Genomic DNA, 19,297 nt, shown 5'->3' on the forward strand with positions numbered 1-19,297 from the left:
CATTTCTAGGATCTAGACCCTTCTCTGTGAGTCATATGTACCAATGCTAGCACCTCTGGGCAGGAGTCTAAGGTTCCTATTCATGCCACTTGCTTTGGAGCCAGCTTGAGGGTCCGTGGCCTCGCCATACCTAGGTTCCTGAACTGGGTTTCCAGCTCATGGGTACCTGTCTTAACCATTCCAGCAATATTAACCATTTATTTGCCTCCTCCATCCCACTAATGTGGACAAACATCAAACCCTAAAAAAAGTCACCTACTTATTTGGAGGGTAATGATCAAAAGAAGGTCCTTTTGCCCACTTACCTTCTCAAAAGGTAGGATTCTCTCACAGGCCAGGTGCTAGTCTCCACAAAGGACCTGGAAGATGGCGGGTGGGGTACCTGGGGTCCTCAGGCCATGGCCTAGCCACGCCATGTTCTCCCATCCAGGTACTAACCAGGCCCAACCTTGCTTAGCTCCTGAGATCAGACATGATGAGCATGTTCAGGGTGGTATGACTGTAGACTCTGCCAGGTTCTGGCCAGAAGTCATTGCACCTAGGCAATGCTGCCAGAGATGAGGGGGCATCAGGGCAGCCATCCTCGCATCTGTCTCCTCCAAGAATGTCATATAAAGCTGGGGATGACTCTCAAAAGGCTCCTGCCATGTCCCCCACCCCCAGTATTGGAGGGGAAGCTGACCGTGTGTCTAGGGTGCTCAAACACTGTGGTTCTCATAAGTGCATTCTGTGGTTAAGGGGCTGAGACTCCCCCAAGGGCCGTCCAAGATATGGAAGTGTCTGGCCCTCTGAGGACCTGAAATGTCCCTTTTGTCAGTGACCAGCTGACACCTTCTGGGATACGTTCTGTAATTAATGAGCTCAGATATTTGGAGGGCCAGACAAGTCAATTCTGTGGATAATGGCTTGGGGCCTCTGGGGGCCAGAAAAGTCCTTTCTCTGAATAGGAGGCTCAGATATGCTGAAGGGCAGAAACCTATTATTCCTCTAGGATACTTGGGGCTTCTGGTTCCTGCCAAGATGACAGATAGCACAAGCTGCTGATGCCCTTGCCTGGAGAAACTACAGAGGAAAACACGGGTTCCAGAAACTGCAGCATAGTTCTGATAGACCCATGGAGAAATGGAAGGCTGTCTTTAACTGGTGTGTGTTTTGAGGAGCGGATGGTTGGAGGCAGCAGATAAAGGGTAGACAAGGGAAGAAGAGATTTAAGTTCTGGTTCTTACCTCTCCCCCGTATTGCCTTGGGGACGTCCCTGTCTGCTCCCCTCACTGCAGAAATGATCCAAACCACTGGTACAGGTATCTGGAGGGCTGTATCAGGGTGGCAAGAGCCCTAATGGGGAAAGAAATAGACAGCCAGAGGCCATGAGTCCTCTACCTCTCCCCCTCTAGACACCAGGGCTGGTAGATTCCATTTAGGGAGACTGCCTCCTCTTAAAGCTGCCTTCCTCAGAGGGTTTACAGATGAATCCCTCACTGGCGGGGGTGAGGGTCAGGTGTTGTGAGAGGAAGCAGGAGTGATGAATGTGCTTCTGTGGTATCTGGGACTGTCCAGCCTCTGGCTTATCTCTCACACATCCCTTTACCCTGCAAACTCCAGGTGATCGAGCAGAGCCTTTCCCTGGTACGTTTTACCAGCCAGGGCAGCTAATAACATCAGGGGAATGTGAGTCCACCGCCAGAGCTAGACACCAGGACACCGCCAGAGAAAAATCAACTGAACGTATTAGTTATCTACTGCTGTATAAAAAATTACCCCCAAACTTAACCACTTAAAATATCACAGTCTCTGAGGGTCAGGAATCTGGAAGCAGCTTAGCTTAGTGGTTTTAACTCAGGATCTCTCCTGAGGTTTCAGTCGGATTGTCAGCCAGGACTGCAGTCCACTGAAGGCTTGACTTGGCTGACGGACCCACCTCCAACATGGCCTGGTCACAGGGCTGTTGGCGGGAGGCTTTGGTTTTTCACCACCTCAGCTTCTCCACGGGGCTCCTTACAACATGTGATCCGAGCAAGCAGGTGAGACACCATGACCAAGACAGAAGCTACATTGTCTACTATAACTTAATCTCAGAAATGACATATCGTCGCTTCTGCTATATTTTATTGGTCACATAAGATCAACCCTACTACAGCATGGGAGGGGGACTATACAGCCTGTGAATGCCAGGAGGCAGGGGTCACTAGGGGCCATATTGGAAGCTGGCTACCACACTGGGTAACAGAACATCTGAAGCAGAAGGAGCATTGGGACAGACAGATGAATATTTTAAATAAGTATAATACAAAAGAGATAATATTAAAATATAAAACAGGAACTAGAGATTATAAAAAGGACCCCAAAAGATGTTAGGCGTGACTATGATGGTAGAAAAAATGCAATAAAAAATATACTGTAGGCTGGACGTGGTGGCTCACGCCTGCAATCCTAGCACTCTGGGAGGCCGAGGCGGGAGGATGGCTTGAGATCAGGAGTTCAAGACCAGCCTGAGCAAGAGCGAGACCCCCTCTCTACTAAAAATAGAAAAAATTAGCCAGGTGTGGTGGTGTGCACCTGTAGTCCCAGCTACTAGGAGGCTTTGGCAGGAGGATCTCTTGAGCCCAGGAGTTTGAGGTTGCTGTGAGCTAAGCTGACACCACGGTACTCTAGCCCGCATGACAGAGTGAGACTCTGTCTCAATATAAATATATATATATATATATATATACACACACTATGAATGGAGTATATGAAAATAGATGTCAGAACTAAGTCCTAGTATAATAATAATTACAAAAATATTTAAAACAGAGACTCTTGGCCGGATGAGGTGGCTCACGCCTCTAATCCTAGCACTCTGATAGGCTGAGGTGGGAGGATCGCTTGAGCTCAGGAGTTCAAGACCAGCCTGAGCAAGAGCGAGACCCTATCTCACTAAAAAAAAAAAAAAAAAAAAAAAAAAAAGAAAGAAAGAAATTAGCTGGACATCTAACAATATATATAGAAAAAATTAGCCGGGCATGGTGGCATGTGCCTGTAGTTCCAGCTACTCAGGAGGCTGAGGCAGAAGGATTGCTTGAGCCCAGGACTTTGAGGTTGCTGTGAACTAGGCTGACGCCACGGCACTTTAGCCCGGGTGACAGAGTGAGACTCTGTCTCAAATAAAATAAAGTAAAATAAACCACAGACCCTCGTTGGATTAAAAAAAAATCCAACAGTAAACATACACATATAAAGATTTAGAAATGTTGAAAACAAAAGGATGGAGAAAAGATATGGCAGACTGATAAAAGCTCAAAGAAAGCTGAGATAGCCATTCTGATAGCTAACAAAATAGAATTGAAGACTTAAGGTCACAAAGGACAAAGAAGAGCGCATACTCCTTGACAAGGAAGATATGTCTATTACAAACACTAATATTCCTAAGGAGCCTTAAATAATACATGTTAAGTTTGATATATAGATATATATTATGTTTTTATACATAGATATCTCACATTATATAACCCCCCCACTTAACAAATGGAGAAGACTCCTTTTATGTTTACATTTAGCAATGACAAAAGTAGATCATGTTAGGGCACAAAGGAAGCCTCAATAAATTCAAAAGTATCAATATTAAGTATGTCCTCTAATGATATGTAGTAAAATTAGCAACTAATAAAAGCTAAAAAAACTCCTCATTTTTTAGAAACTAACATTACTAAATAACCCTTGGATGAAAGAAGAAATCATAAAGGAATTTTACAAATATTTAAAACTTAATAAAAACAATACATGTACAATTTGTGGGATACAACAAAATTAGCTAATAGAAAAAAATTCATAGCATTAAACATATTTATCAGAAAAGAAGGTTGAAAACCAAATGATGTAAGCATTTAACTCAAGAAGTTAGAAAAGGCTGGGTGCAGTGGCTCACACCTATAATCCTAGCACTCTGGGAGGCTGAGGCAGGAGGATCCCTTCAGCTCAGGAGTGTTAGAGACCAGCCTGGGCAAGGGTGAGACCCCATCTCTATCTACTAAAAGAATAGAAATATTAGTCTCTACTAAAAAATAGAAAAATTAGCTGGGTGTCATGGCACGCACTTGTAGTCCCAGCTACTCGGGGAGGCTAAGGCAAGAGGATCACTTGAGCCCAGGAGTTCTAGGTTGCAGTGAGCTACAATGATGCCACTACACTCTACCCAAGGAAACAGAGCAAGACTCTGTCTCAAAAAAAAAAAAAAAAGTTGGAAAAAAGAACAGAGGAACTGAGTTATAGAGGAAATAATGAAGGAAATAAGTGCAATAGAGAATTAAAAAGTAATAATAAAGATTAACAAAATAAAAAGCTGGTTCTTTAAAAATGTTAATGATAGGCCAAGGGCCTTGGCTCACGCCTATAATCCTAGCACTCTGGGAGGCTGAGGCAGGTGGATTGTTTGAGCTCAGGAGTTCAAGACCAGCCTGAGCAACGAGACCCCGTCTCTACTAAAAAAACAAACAAACAAAAAAATAGAAATTAGCTGGACATCTAAAAATATATATAGAAAAAATTATCCAGGCATGGTGGCATGTGCCTGTAGTCCCAGCTACTCTGGAGGCTGAGGCAGGAGGATCGCTTGAGCCCAGGACTTTGAGGTTGCTGTGAGCTACGCTGACGCCACGGCACTCTAGCCCGGGCAACAGAGTGAGACTCTGTCTCAAAAAAAAAAAAAAAATGTTAATCATAGACCTTTGCCAAGACTGATTTAAAAGAATGCAAAATACAGAACAAAAAGAAGAATTACAGGCACAAAAAGAGGTTAAAAACTGTAAGCTGGCCCAGCATATTTGCTGACACCTGTAATCCTAGCACTCTGGGAGGCCAAGGTGGGAGGATTGCTTGAGGCCAGGAGTTTGAGACCAGCCTGAGCAAGAGTAAGACCCCATCTCTACAAAAAGTAGAAAAAAAAAATTAGCCGGGCGTTGTGGTGCGCGCCTGTAGTCCCAGCTACTCAGGAGGCTGAGGCAGGAGGATGGCTTGAGCCCAGGAGTTTGAGGTTGCAGTGAGCTATGATGATGCCACTGCACTCTAGCCCAGCTGTCTCAAAAAGAAAAAAAAAAAGTAAGCTAATACATTTAAAAACATAAATGAAAGGCATAAGTTTCTGGGAAAATTTAAATGTGCTCAAATTGATGCTAAAAAATAGAAAACTTGAATATAACAATTTTTTTTTTTTTTTGAGACAGTCTCACTCCGTTGCCCCGGCTGGAGTGCTCTGGCGTCAGCCTGGCTCACAGCAACCTCCAACTCCTGGGCTAAAGCAATCCTTCTGCCTCAGCCTCCCGAGTACCTGGGACTACAGGCATGCACCACCACGCCTGGCTAATTTTTCTATTTTTAGTAGAGATGGTGTCTCACTCTTGCTCAGGCTGGTCTCGAACTCCTGACCTCAAATAATCCTCGTCCCACCTCGGCCTCCCAGAGTACTAGGATTACAGGCGTGAGCCATCGCCCCCGGCCGAGGTTAAAGAACTAGAAGGTGAAGGAGGTTGACCTCAGAGGATGGTAATTACGTCGTCAGGGACCCAGAGGAAGACACTGTGATGGTGAGGAAGTCATGGGGGAATCATACCCAATGGGGGAAAGGACGTTAAGGGCGAGAGGGTGATGTCAGGGACCGAAGAGAGTGTAAGAGCGAAAAGGTTTCTGTGCGGAAGGGACAAAGACGGCTCGGCTGGTGGGGTTTACGTTAGAGTACATCTATCGCACAAAAGTTACCTCCATTCCGGGAAGCGCGTAGAGACTTTTCCTCCTTTTGCTCTACGGTCCCTTACTCTCCTCGGAGCCCCGCCCCCCGCTGGCCCCAGCCAATCAGCACACACGCCGCCGCGCGCTGGGGCACGTTAAGTGGCGTACACGCTACGTAAGCTTTATCAGTCGTCTGCGCGCGCTGCAGCCTCCCTCTTCTCCCTGCTCGCTGGTGCTCGCGGTTTGTCCGATCCTTTTGTTTTTTAATTTCCAGGTAAGCAGTGTATGCCCTGCAGAGCGGCCGCTCGCTACGTCACACACGTGCGCCGCGGGGGCGGAGAGTAGGGGCGCGAGTGGGGCGAGTAACGGCTGCAGACACGTAGGCTTGGGCTTTTCCGGGGCGGGCGGGTGTGGTGCTCGGAGGTTTGTAGGAGGCTGGCGCGCGCTGTATCCAAGTGCTAGGGGTGTCGGGCGGAGCCGGCAACGTTGGTGGCGACAGTGACCACGCGACAGCGGAATCTGTTGCCCTTCTTTAGTCCCACGTGATCGCCGCCATTTTCTGCGGGTGCAGGGGGGAGGGGGAACGCAAGGGTGCTTTGCGCTTGCGCAGTGGCACGAAATGCCGGGTGTGGCGGGAGAGGATGTTGTGGGCATGCGCGATGGCGGCCGCCTAGATCCAGCCCCGGAGATTCCTGCTGTTTCGGTTTTCCTTTTTGGTGTTTATTTAGTTACTCTTTATTCTGTTTTTCTAGTATATTTACTGTGCTTCTCGTCCCCTTCTCTTTCTTAACCGTTTTTCTGACTTTTTCAATTTCTTTTTCCTACCATAGCTATTTTTGCCACCCTTGTCCATATTCTTCCCACAGGACTCGAATTTACTGCCATGTCCTCTGAGGAAGGGAAGCTCTTTGTGGGAGGGCTCAACTTTAACACCGATGAGCAGGCGCTGGAAGACCACTTCAGCAGCTTCGGGCCTATTTCTGAGGGTGAGACGTGGACTAGACCTGTAATGGCAGGGGGGAGGTGAAACGAAGCCTGGGACCTTTGCATTTCAAGGAACATTAAGAGAAAAGTCAGGATCCCAGGAGTTGAAATTCTCCTCTTTTTTCTAAGCCCAAGGTGTAGACTAAGGCTAAGAACAACCTTATAATTTTCAGGGTTGGTAGGAGGGGTCTATTCTCCCCACCCCCTTTTCAGGCAGCTTCTTGCTACTTACCCCTTCTAGTGGTGAGTCATCCCATTGCTCCATCTTCTCTCCCTTCCCCAGTGGTCGTTGTGAAGGACCGGGAGACTCAGCGATCCCGGGGTTTTGGCTTCATCACCTTCACCAACCCAGAGCATGCCTCAGATGCCATGAGAGCCATGAATGGAGAGGTGAGGTCTCTTACCTGCAGAGGGGCCCTGCCCCCATCTGCGACTTCCTCCATTCTTTCTGTTTTTCTCTCTGTGTCTGCTAGGGGCAGCGTGGCTACCAAGCCCCGCAGTGCCCACTCACAGGAGCATGACTGCCTTCTGTTCTAGGGGGTGGAGGGCAGCGGCAGACAGAGCTGCCTGGGAGGCGACGACTGGTTCTGCATGAGGCCGAGAAGCCACCTGTGGATGGTTCACCTGCCTTGGGCTTAGGTAGTAGAGTCTGCAGACCTGTGGGCCTGGCCCGGAGAGGACCTCGTGAGTCTTCTGGGATGGACTCTGAAGCCTCAAACCAAGAGAGGTGTCTATCTAGCCCTAATAGTCGGGCAGCTTAGAGGAGTGGGGAGGAGAACTCGGCCTGAGTTCAGTCAAGATGTAAGTAGTAGCAGGGGGAACATGGTGGATTCAGGTCATTTTGTGGGATTCTACAGCTCCTGGTGAAGCCATTCTGGTTAGAGGAGCTTATTCTGGAACATGGCACCCAGAACCTGGTGCCCAGCAGAAATTTCTGGGCTCTTTTGCTTACCTGCCCATGCCCACTCTTCCCTCACCACTTCCCTGACTGACTGTCAAACCCATCCTCCTTGTGTCTCCCCCCTACATCTAGTCCCTGGATGGTCGCCAGATCCGTGTGGACCATGCTGGCAAGTCTGCCCGGGGAACCAGAGGAGGTGGCTTTGGGGCCTATGGGCGTGGTCGCGGCTACTCTAGAGGTGAGTACAGTGGTAGGTTTGATCATGGAGTGAGAGGGAGAGCCACCTATTAATGGCCTATGTGTGGACAAATGCTGTTTTAATTGTTATCTCCTGTAGGTGGTGGGGACCAGGGCTATGGGAGTGGCAGGTATGACAGTCGACCTGGAGGATATGGATATGGATATGGATATGGACGGCCCAGAGACTATGGTGGCAGGTAGGTAGCCAAGGGTCTGGGGTATTCTGCTATTGCTTCCCTCTCCTTAAGAACTCAGATGCCTGGGTATTGACAAACATCATAACCTTGGTGTTGCTAGCATGTGTGTAAAACAAATATGAAACTTAGTATTTTGAGTTATGTATAATGAATTGTATTGTCATATAACAAGGTAGATGATGTGTGTTGATTGTACTATATTGGTTAATTATGCAACTGTATTGCTTTAACATGTAATGTGAGTTAACATACTATAACTATCTAAATTGCATGCCACAAAATTGTTTACTACATGGTGTTCATACACTTAATATGTTCTGTTTTTTTACCTTTAAAGTTTATGTTATAAGATATAACTTGTATGGTTGTTAATATTATCAGTGGTATTTGATGCATTTCTGCAAAACTTTTTCCCCAGAAGCCAGGGTGGTTATGACCGCTACTCAGGAGGAAATTACAGAGACAATTACGACAACTGAGATGAGACATGCACACATAACATAGGTGAGACTGGATATTGTTAGTGAGCAGACCTCTGTTTATCAAACCCTGTCATGTCCCTCTTACCTTTTCTGGCCAGACTGCTCAGCATTTCTGCTGCCCTCACGTATCTCTCCCAGCCAGCCTACCAGACACCATTCCTAGGCCTCCCTTGCTCTCCGGTCCATGTCAGGGTTAGTCTAATTGGAAGGGGAAGGGATCTAAAATCCTGTAGTCTGCTCTTGTGTGGGATGGAGGAGATGGAGTGTCCCTATGGCTGAGCCCTTGGCATCTTTGTCAACTGTGGGAGGTAAGCATGTTGTTGGCCTGTACCTTCCTGACATCGCAATTCTCCCCCTTCTTGATGTTCTCAGACACAAGGAATAATACTTCTGATCCAGGATCGTCCTTCCAGATGGCTGTATTTATAAAGATTTTTGGAGCTGCACTGAAACATCTGTTTTAATACACCAACTTCTATTTTTGAATTGCTCTCCCAAGGTAGCTTGTTAAGGACCTTTTAGAAAGCTCTGTATTTTTTAAGATATTTTTTTCCTTCCATTTAAAGGCAAATTCTGCGACATTTTTAAAGTCTGGGTATTTTTCCTTTTACCAGTTTTTTGTTTGAGCTCTCAGGATTATTGGTCTTGGCAAGCTTAGCCAGACTGGTTTTTCTTTCCTTTTAATTAATGATTGTCTAGGATACTTTATTTTTTTAGGGACATTTTAAAAACACATACACAATGTTTATCATGGTTAGGAAACCATTTCTAAGTGTACCTGAGAGAAATATGTATCATGAACATAATTGCCTAGGGTTTTTTGGTTTTTTTTGTAACTGAAGTTAACCAACCTGATTATATAGAAGAGCTTCTTAAAAATGTTTGTAAATGTTATTTTTTAAAAAATACTGGAAGAAAAAAATATTCTGTTGTGTCTCACGTGTTTAGGTTATCTTTCATGAAGCTAATTAAAAAGTTGAAACTTAAACATTGATATTGATAGTGCTTTTTCCTTACTCGGCCCCCTTAGCAAATAAAAAATATAGGCAGATCAGGAGGAGTGAGGCTTGGGGAAAATTTGGTGGGGGGTGGGGTGGGAAAGGATTGTCAAAAGGGTAAGGGTTGCCTGACATGGTCTCCTCTTCGTTGTATTGTCCAATCAGTGTTTGAGTTTGAATCTCCTTAGTTTCTCTGAGCATTAGGTGGACACTGTTCTCACAGGATTGTTACAAGAATGTCAGCCACCTGCCCATGGCATGAGCTAAACCCTGTCATAGAGTGGTGCCTTTCTCTGAAATGATAAGGGTTGGGGAGAGGTGCTGAACTCATCTTTGTGTGTGAAGGATAAAGAGGGAGACCTGATTTGACAACAGGGTTCTAAGAGCTCAGACTGGACTCAGATTCTAAGTCCGAGCTCTGCTACTTCCCAGCTATTTGACCTTGGTGGAGTCATTTAACATCAGCATGCCTCAGCCTCGTGGGCATTTTACATTTTCCTTGGGGGTTAAATGAATTGAATAGGCATATAAAGATATTGAGAAGAGTGACAAAGTGCTCAGTTGTGGGGATTCAATCTTTTGGTGTGTTACTTGGGTGGTAAGGTGGTATGATTTTAGTCTGATTTTGTACCTCTAGCTGGCTCCTTAGTTCTGCTTCTCCCCTTTACTCATGGGTCTTTCTAGTACCTCCATTGGTTCCAGATTGGAACAGAAAAATCAGTTATGTGGCTTTCACCTGGCTAGTACTGAGCCAGGCATCACCAGATTGTAAACTCTAGGACATTATTATCTTAAGCTGCCTTATTCTGTCATTCATGGGGCATGAAGCCCTGTATTACGAGTCCCAGTCCTGGAAGCCTGCCTCCTGGGTCTCCTGGCTAGTTGGGACAGGCCCCAAGGTTCCTTCTTCCCACCCAGTCATGAATTTGCTTTGGCAGGTAGATGGAGACTTAGGAATTTCCCATATTTCTGCCTTAACCGACTGAGCCAGGTTTCAGGTAATGGGGCATTTGTGGCTAACTCCACCGGGTGGGTACTTGGTTTGAGGAGGCATTCTGTTCTGGGCCTTTAGGGAGCTAAGACAGTAGGAGGACCACCATTACTGCCTTGTAGGTGCAGGGGCCATTAGGGGTGGGAATGTCTGCTCCCTGCCTTAGGATGGCAATGTACTTCTTAGCCCAGTGACACTTGAGTGAGTTAGGATCCTATAATCAGCCACAATATTGTAACAAAATGACCCTCTAAGTGGGATCTATAAAGACCATAGGTAGTCTCACAGACTTGTATAGCATCTGTCAACCTGTTCTGCTCATTTTAGAAGATGCTTTGTGGTAATTCATCCCAGGGAGGCCCAGTCTGCTGTTTGCTCAAAGGAAAAGTGCCCCAGAGGACCCACAGTTTTCTGTGGTGCCATAGCCCCTATCAGCAAAGTTCTAGATTTGAGATCCAAAATCCTTTTCAAAGTGCTTCTTAGTCTCCTGCTTTGGTTTGTCTCCAGTATCCCATTAATGGACTTATGTTCCCGAGAATCCACTGAAGACAGAAACCACCACTCAAAGGTACCTTGAGAAGGTAGATCCCAAGGCCTGCAAAGACCAAACACATGGCCTGCAATAAGTTTTATTTTCGAGTCCTGGATCCTATCTATACCAAAAGTCTTTTTTTTCCTTTTTTTTTTTTTTTCTTTTTTTAAGGCTGGTCAAGTGAATATACCAAAAATCTTTTTTTTTTTTTTTAAGACAGAGTCTCGGCCGGGCGCGGTGGTTCACGCCTGTAATCCTAGCACTCTGGGAGGCTGAGGTGGGCGGATCGTTTGAGCTCAGGAGTTCGAGACCAGCCTGAGCAAGAACGAGACCCCATCTCTACTAAAATTTGAAAGAAATTATATGGACAGCTAAAAATATATATAGAAAAAATTAGCCGGGCATGGTGGCGCATGCCTGTAGTCCCAGCTACTCGGGAGGCTGAGACAGGAGGATCACTTGAGCTCAGGAGTTTGAGGTTGCTGTGAGCTAGGCTGACGCCACGGCACTCACTCTAGCCTGGGCAACAAAGTGAGACTCTGTCTCAAAAAAAAAAAAAAAAAAAAAGACAGTCTCACTTTGTTGCCCAGGCTAGAGTGCCATGGCATCAGCCTAGCTCACAGCAACCTCAAACTCCTGGGCTCAAGCGATCCTCCTGCCTCAGCCTCCCGAGTAGCTAGGACTACAGGCATGTGCCACCATGCCTGGCTAGTTTTTTCTAATTTTAGTAGAGATGGGGTCTCACTGTTGCTCAGGCTGGCCAAAAATCTTACATCTTTTTCACACAAACTGCCCCAAGCCCTTTTCAAGGTCTGGATTTTGACTTACAGTTTTCAATTTGGCTGTCAAATCCCGAGCCCTGCCCCTCCCACCCCACCTGGATAGAAATCACTGTTTTCAGACCCTGTTTCCTGGATTAATTCCTCTGCCTCAGTTTCAACATGTGTAAAATGGAATCACAGCCTCAGGCAGGCTGTGATTAGGTCAGGGCAAGATGTCATTGTCAGCATCTATTATAGTCCCCACCTCACAGAGGGGTGAAGGACATTAAATGTAAAGTGTTAGGATTGGGCCAGGTCCCTAATAATGCTCCCACACCTTTGTCTCACATTCTGGATTTAGTGGAGGTGTAGAATACTTTCAAAAAGCTTTTTAAAATAAGTTGCTGTGAAAGAGGGAAAATATTAGTCCTTTGGTCATGCTATTTTGCATTAAGTTTTTTTTTTTTTTTTTGAGACAGAGTCTCACTCTGTTGCCCAGGCTAGAGTGAGTGCCGTGGCGTCAGCCTAGCTCACAGCAACCTCAAACTCCTGAGCTCAAGCGATCCTCCTGTCTCAGCCTCCTGAGTAGCTGGGACTACAGGCATGCGCCACTATGCCCGGCTAATTTTTTCTATATATATTTTTAGCTGTCCATATAATTTCTTTCTATTTTTAGTAGAGATGGGGTCTCGCTCTTGCTCAGGCTGGTCTCGAACTCCTGAGCTCAAACGATCCGCCCACCTCGGCCTCCCAGAGTGCTAGGATTACAGGCGTGAGCCACCGCGCCCGGCCAGTTAACTGTACTTTAAAAAAAAAATATTTTGTATCTACTTTTGTAACTTCATCAGAATAAAATACATTGAAAGCAAAAAAAATTAAGTTGCTGTGAAAATTTCAGGTATATCAAAAAGCATATTGGATGACAATCAGTAGCTAGTGTTCTTAACCAATCTTATCTGTTTATCAAGACTCCCTGCCCTGCTGCATTCCAAGTATTTTCAAAATTGGTGGCAAGATCTGACCTGAGGCTTTTCATAACCTTTGATCAGTGGGAATATGCATAGTTTACTGCCCTAGATCCTCTGGGGGGGGGGTGGGTGTTTATATACAGTGTATACATACAGTTTAGGCTTCTAAATGGTTAAAAGCAGTTGTGCCATTATTCTAAATAAACATTTCTAATACACTGCTGAGTTAATTTTTTTCATGCTTACATCCATGTACTCATGTTTTTTTTTTTTTTTTTTTTTTGAGACAGAGTCTCACTCTGTTGCCCAGGCTAGAGTGAGTGCCATGGCGTCAGCCTAGCTCACAGCAACCTCAAACTCCTGAGCTCAAGGAATCCTCCTGTCTCAGCCTCCCGACTAGCTGGGACTACAGGCATGCACCACCATGCCCGGCTAATTTTTTCTATATATATTTTTAGCTGTCCATATAATTTCTTTCTATTTTTAGTAGAGATGGGGTCTCGCTCTTGCTCAGGCTGGTCTCGAACTCCTGAGCTCAAACGATCCGCCCACCTCGGCCTCCCAGAGTGCTAGGATTACAGGCGTGAGCCACCACGCCCGGCCCATGTACTCATGTTATACTGAAGGCTGGAAAATCAGCATATGAGTCAATCTGAAAATAAAGAGGCAAGACCTACTCAAGGAACCATTTGGTAAAGAAGAAAGTGGAGTAGCAGAGTGGTTTGTTTAAAGGGGGGAGTTGCAGTGGCAACCTGCTGCATTGAAATCACCGGGAGTTCATGGGACCTGGTTGCTTTGTATACTGGCTTAGATTCCATGATACCCAAAGTGCACAATGTGTAAAACAGATAAAAGTAAGAATTTGCTACTTTAGGGCCAGGTGAGGTGGCTCACGCCTATAATCCTAACACGCTGGGAGACTGAGGCAGGCAGATCATTTAAGCTTAGGAGTTAGAGACCAGCCTGAGCAAGAGCGAGACCCCCGTCTCTACTAAAAAAAATAGAAGTTAGCTGGACAACTAAAAAAATATATTAAAAAAATTAGCCGGGCATGGTGGCACATGCCTGTAGTCCCAGCTACTCGGGAAGCTGAGGCAGGAGGATTGCTTGAGCCCAGGAGTTTGAGGTTGCTGTGAGCTAGTCTGACGCCACGGCACTCTAGCCCAGGCAACAGAGTGAGACTGTCTTGGAAAAAAAAAAAAAGAAAAATTTGCTACTTAGCAAAAGAAAGATCAATTTATGTATTGATGTCCCTAGTTTGTTTACAATAAGGTTTAACTCATACAAAAACCTTTACTTAGGGAATGTGCCTACTTGAGAAAACAAGTTCACCTACTCATCACCCAGCAGACTACTCTTTTCCTTGATAGTTCAGCAGATACATGGAAACGTTTTTTAAATGTTTAACAGTACATCTATCAATATTCACATTGTAAAATCAATTAATGCCTCTATACTTCAAGCTTGTTTAGCAAGTCTTTTTTTTTTTTTTTTTTTTTTTTTTTTTGGGACAGAGTCTCACTCTGTTGCCCAGGCTAGAGTGCCGTGGCCTCAGCCTAGCTCACAGCAACCTCAAAGTCCTGGGCTCAAGCGATCCTCCTGCCTCAGCCTCCCGAGTAGCTGGGACTACAGGCACATGCCACCATGCCCGGCTAATTTTTTCTATATATGTTGTTAGATGTCCAGCTAATTTCTTTCTTTCTTTCTTTTTTTTTTTTAGTAGAGACAGGGTCTCACTCTTGCTCAGGCTGGTCTCGAACTCCTGACCTGGAGCAATCCTCCTGCCTTGGCCTCCCAGAGTGCTAGTATTACAGGCATGAGCCACTGCACCCAGCCTAGCAAGTCTTTTCTTTATAGTCATTTTTTGGTAGACCTTTTTGCATTAATTTTTCCCCCAGCTCTTTTGAGGTCTGATTGACAAAAATAACATATTTAAGGCATACAACAGGATGTTTGATCAATATGCACATTTGAAAAGATTACCACAGTCAAGTTAATTAACACATCCATCACCTCATATAGTTACCCTTTTTGTGTATGTGGTGAGAACACATGATCTACTCCCAGCAAATTTCAGGTATATGGTGCAGTATTAGCTAGTCACTATGCTATACATTGACTGGATCTCCAAAACTGATTCATCTTATAACTGAAAGTTTGTACTCTTTGACCAACATTTCCCGCAGCCCTTAGTAACCACCATTGTACTCCATTTTTATGAGTTTGACATGTTTAGATTCTATGTATAAGTGGACTTTGTGCAGTATTTGTCTTTCCGTGACTGGCTTATTTCACAGCATAATGTCCTCCAGGTTCATCCATGTTGGAAATGGCAGAATTTCCTTTTTTAAGGCTGAATAATATTCTGGGGTGTGTGTGTGTGTGTGTGTGTGTGTGTGTGTGTGTTTGTGCATACATTCACTTCATTCATCTGTCATGGGCATTTAGGTTGTTTCCATATCTTGGCTATTGTGAATAATGCTGCAATGAACATGGGAGTGTATATACCTCTTTGAGATAGTGATTGCATTTCTTTGGGAAATATACCTAGAAGTGGAATTCCTGGATCCTATAGTAGTTCTATTTTTAATGTTTTGAGGAACTGCCATACAGTTTTCCCTAATGGCTGTATTAATTTACATTCCCATCAACAGTGTACGAGGGTTATGTACAGTGTAATGCCTTCAACCTTGTTCTATCTCAGGATCACTTCGGCTATTTGGGGGTCTTTTATGGACCCATATGAAATTTTGGATTTTTCCTATTTCTATGAAAAATGCCATCAGATTTTGATAGAGATTGCACTGAATCTGTAGATTGCTTTGGGTAGTGTGGACATTTTAGTAATTCTTCCAAACCATGAGCACAGGCTATCTTTCCATTTATTTGTGTCTTTAATTTCATTCATCAATGTTAGGTGGTTTTCAGTGTACAAGTCTTTCACCTCCTTGGTTAAGTTTATTCTTGTTACTGCTATTGTAAATGGAACTGTTATCTTGATTTCCTTTCCAGATAGCTTGTTATTAGTGTATAGGAATGCAACTGATTCTTTATGTTGATTTTATATTCTGCAAATTTACTGAATCCCTTTATGCTAACAGGTTTTTTTTTGTTAGAGTCTTTAGGGCTTTTTATACATAAGATCATGTAATCTGCAAACAGACAATTGTATTTTTCCCTTTCCAATTGGGATGTCTTGTGGTGTTTTTTTGTTGTTTTTGTTTTTTGCTCTGGCTAGGACTTATAATGCTATGTTAAATAAAAGTGGTGAGAGTGGGTGTCCTTGTCTTGTTCCTGATCTTAGAGGAGAAGCTTTCAACTTTTCACCATTCAGTATGATGTTGGCTGTGAGTTTGTCATATATGGCCTTTATTATGTTGAGGGTACATCCCTGCTATACCTAATTTGTTGAGAGTTTTTATCATGAAAGAATGTTGAATTTTGTCAAATGCTTTTTCTGCAACTATTGAGATGATACGGTTTTTGTCCTTCATTCTGTTAATATGTATATCACATTTATTGATTTATGTATGTAGAACCATCCTTGCATCCCAGGGATAAATCTCACTTGATTGTGGTATATGATCCTTTAACGTGCAAACTCAGTTGTTTGCTAGTATTTTTGTTGAGGATTTTTACATTTGTGTTTGTCAGGGATTTTGGCTTGTAGTTTTCTTACAGTGTCTTTGACTTTGGTGTAAGGGTAATGCTGGCCTCATAAAATGAGTTTGGAAGTGCTCCCTCTTTAATTTTTTTGGAAGAGTTTAAGAAGGATTGGTATTAATTCTTTAAAAGTTTGGTAGATATCACCTGTGAAGCCATCTGGTCCTGGACTTTCCTTTTTTGGAAGATGTTTGATTAATGATTCAATCTCCTTACTTGTTACTGGTCTGTTCAGATTTTTTATTTCTTCATGATTCAGTCTTGGTAGGTTGTATGTTTCTGAGAATTTTTCCATTTTTTCTAGGTTATCCAATTTGTATACTAATTATTCATAGTAGTTTCTTATGACCCTTTGTATTACTGTGGTATCCATTATAATGTGTGCTCTTTCATTTTGGGTTTTATTTATTTATTTTGTTTAATCTTTTCAAAAAGCCAACTCTTAGCTTTGTTCATCTTTTCTATTGTTTATCTCTGTTCTGATTTTATTTCCTTCTTCCTGCTAACTTTTGGCTTAGTTCTTTTTCTAGTTCCTTGAGATATAAAGTTAGGTTGTTTATTTGAGATATTGCTTTTTTCTTTTTCTTTTTCTTTTTTTTTTTTGAGACAGAGTCTCACTTTGTTGCCCAGGCTAGAGTGAGTGCCGTGGCTTCAGCCTAGCTCACAGCGACCTCAAACTCCTGAGCTTAAGGGATCCTCCTGTCTCAGCCTCCCAAGTAGTTGGGACTACAGGCATGCACCACCATGCCCGGCTAATTTTTTCTATATATATTTTTTAGCTGTCCATATAATTTCTTTCTATTTTTAGTAGAGATAGGGTCTCACTCTTGCTCAGGCTGGTCTCGAACTCCTGAGCTCAAACGATCCGCCCACCTCGGCCTCCCAGAGTGCTAGGATTACAGGCGTGAGCCACCGCGCCCGGCCTGCTTTTTTCTTAATTAGGCATTTATCACTATAAACTTCCCTCTTATTGCTTTTGCTCCATCCTATAAGTTCTGGTATATTGTGTTTCCATTTTTGTCTCAAGATATTTTTTTATTTTTCTTCTGATTTCTTCTTTGATCCATTAGTTTGTTCAGAAATGTATTGTCTAATTTCTACAATTTCTAGGTATCCATATACAGCAAAAATAAAAAATAATAATTTCCATAATTTGTGAATTTTCCAGTTTTCCTCCTATTGCTGATACCTGGTTTCATACCATTTGGTCAGAAAGGTTCTTGATATGATTTCAATCTTCTTAAATTTGTTATGACTTGTTTTTTGAAGGTTCATTATATCAATACTATTCTTCTGTGTAAGTTTGAAATTATCCATAAAAAATGTTAAATGAAAACTATTAGGATGGGGTTTGTTCAACTTCGACATCGGCATGGGAGGTGGATAGCTGTCAGGTGTTTTTTGCTGGCCTGCTCTGTCCCCCAAAGCCCTCTCCTGAGTTATAGGCATTTCTACTCCAAGGGCCTCAAGAAACCCTGTTCTATAATATAAAAGCTAGCTTCTATCTCTTGACATCTGACATTCATTGATAAAGTTGATATTTTCCAGATACTGGCCCTAGAACCCCTTCCTCCTTCCCCTCCTAGTCACAGCCCTCAGGACCCGTCTGGCTTCCTCAGGCAGAAGGACCATCCCTTTGCTCAGCGTCAGAAGTCCTGCCTTAGGCCGGGCGAGGTGGCTCACGCCTGTAATCCTAGCACTCTGGGAGGCCGAGGTGGGCGGATCGTTTGAGCTCAGGAGTTCGAAACCAGCCTGAGCAAGAGCGAGACCCCATCTCTACTAAAAATAGAAAGAAATTATATGGACAGCTAAAAATATATATAGAAAAAATTAGCCGGGCATGGTGGTGCATGCCTGTAGTCCCAGCTAGTCGGGAGGCTGAGACAGGAGGATTCCTTGAGCTCAGGAGTTTGAGGTTGCTGTGAGCTAGGCTGACGCCACGGCACTCACTCCAGCCTGGGCAACCGAGTGAGACTCTGTCTCAAAAAAAAAAAAAAAAAAAAGTCCTGCCTTCTCTCCTCTAGAATCCAGGACTTCATTAAAAACCTCAGTTTTCTTGCCTGTAAAATGGGGATAATAAAGGTAGCCCATTAAATGAGTTAAGACATGGGAAACACCTAGAACAGTGTCCAGTAGTTGGCACGGAGTCAATAAATGTTAGCATTTGTTGTGTGTGCCATATGATAATAGTAGGGACACAGTAACGGAGATGACATTCCTTTCCCTCAGGAATTACTACCTATTGGTAGGGTCTACATATAATAAACTAAAAAATTGCTGCATGATGTAATGTTAGGGAGTAGGAAGCAGTTGGAAGGAAAATAAAGCAGGGTGGGGTGGAGAGAGAGGAGATGTGCTGCTGTACACAGGGAAGTCAGGGAAGGCAACTCAGAGGAGGTGGATTTCAAGAGAGGCTCCAGTTAGAGAGCAAGGAGGACAGCTGGCTTGCGGAATGGTTCCGACATGGTGCTCTGGCTATCTTGGAATATCTCCACACAGGCCACGTAGGTAAGCTGATCTAAGTCTTGGCAGAACACCCTGTTATCCTCGGAACACAGAGCACAGGCGGCTTATGAGGCCATTTCCCACTCACCTCCCTATATATTATGCCAAGGAGGCTGTTAGGAGACAGTTTCTCCTCACCTGCCAAGATTCTGGTGAGGTTTGAGGCTTTCCATACCCTCGACTCAGGGCTATAGAGCTGCTTAGCTGCAGCATGAAATTAGCTTCTCAGCAACAGGATGTCCTACCATCCGTGGCACAGTCATCTCGCCCCTTTTCTTATGGTGTCGCCCAGCACAAGAGACATGAGCCGGAATCTAAGGCTATTCTTGCTTTCACTATGTGTGTAAGTAACATCTGAATCTAACAAGAGTTCAT

General features: G+C 44.1%; 1 protein-coding gene across 2 annotated transcripts; it reads left to right on the top strand.

The window, feature by feature from the left end:
- Positions 1-5,908: 5,908 nt before the first annotated feature.
- RBM3 (RNA binding motif protein 3) lies at positions 5,909-9,432 on the top strand. 2 transcript variants are annotated; one of them, XM_069462960.1, is made up of 7 exons: positions 5,909-5,974; positions 6,567-6,686; positions 6,968-7,074; positions 7,718-7,823; positions 7,923-8,022; positions 8,441-8,526; positions 8,877-9,432. In XM_069462960.1, exons 2-6 carry the CDS (start codon positions 6,584-6,586, stop codon positions 8,499-8,501), a joined length of 477 nt encoding a protein of 158 aa, XP_069319061.1. In that variant the 5' UTR covers positions 5,909-5,974; positions 6,567-6,583; the 3' UTR covers positions 8,502-8,526; positions 8,877-9,432. The 2 variants fall into 2 exon arrangements, with proteins under 2 accessions (XP_069319061.1, XP_069319062.1); XM_069462961.1 differs by having other exon boundaries at positions 8,444-8,526.
- Positions 9,433-19,297: the final 9,865 nt, after the last annotated feature.

Source organism: Eulemur rufifrons, chromosome 30 (genome assembly GCF_041146395.1).
Source record: "Eulemur rufifrons isolate Redbay chromosome 30, OSU_ERuf_1, whole genome shotgun sequence".
Lineage (NCBI taxonomy): Eukaryota > Metazoa > Chordata > Mammalia > Primates > Lemuridae > Eulemur > Eulemur rufifrons.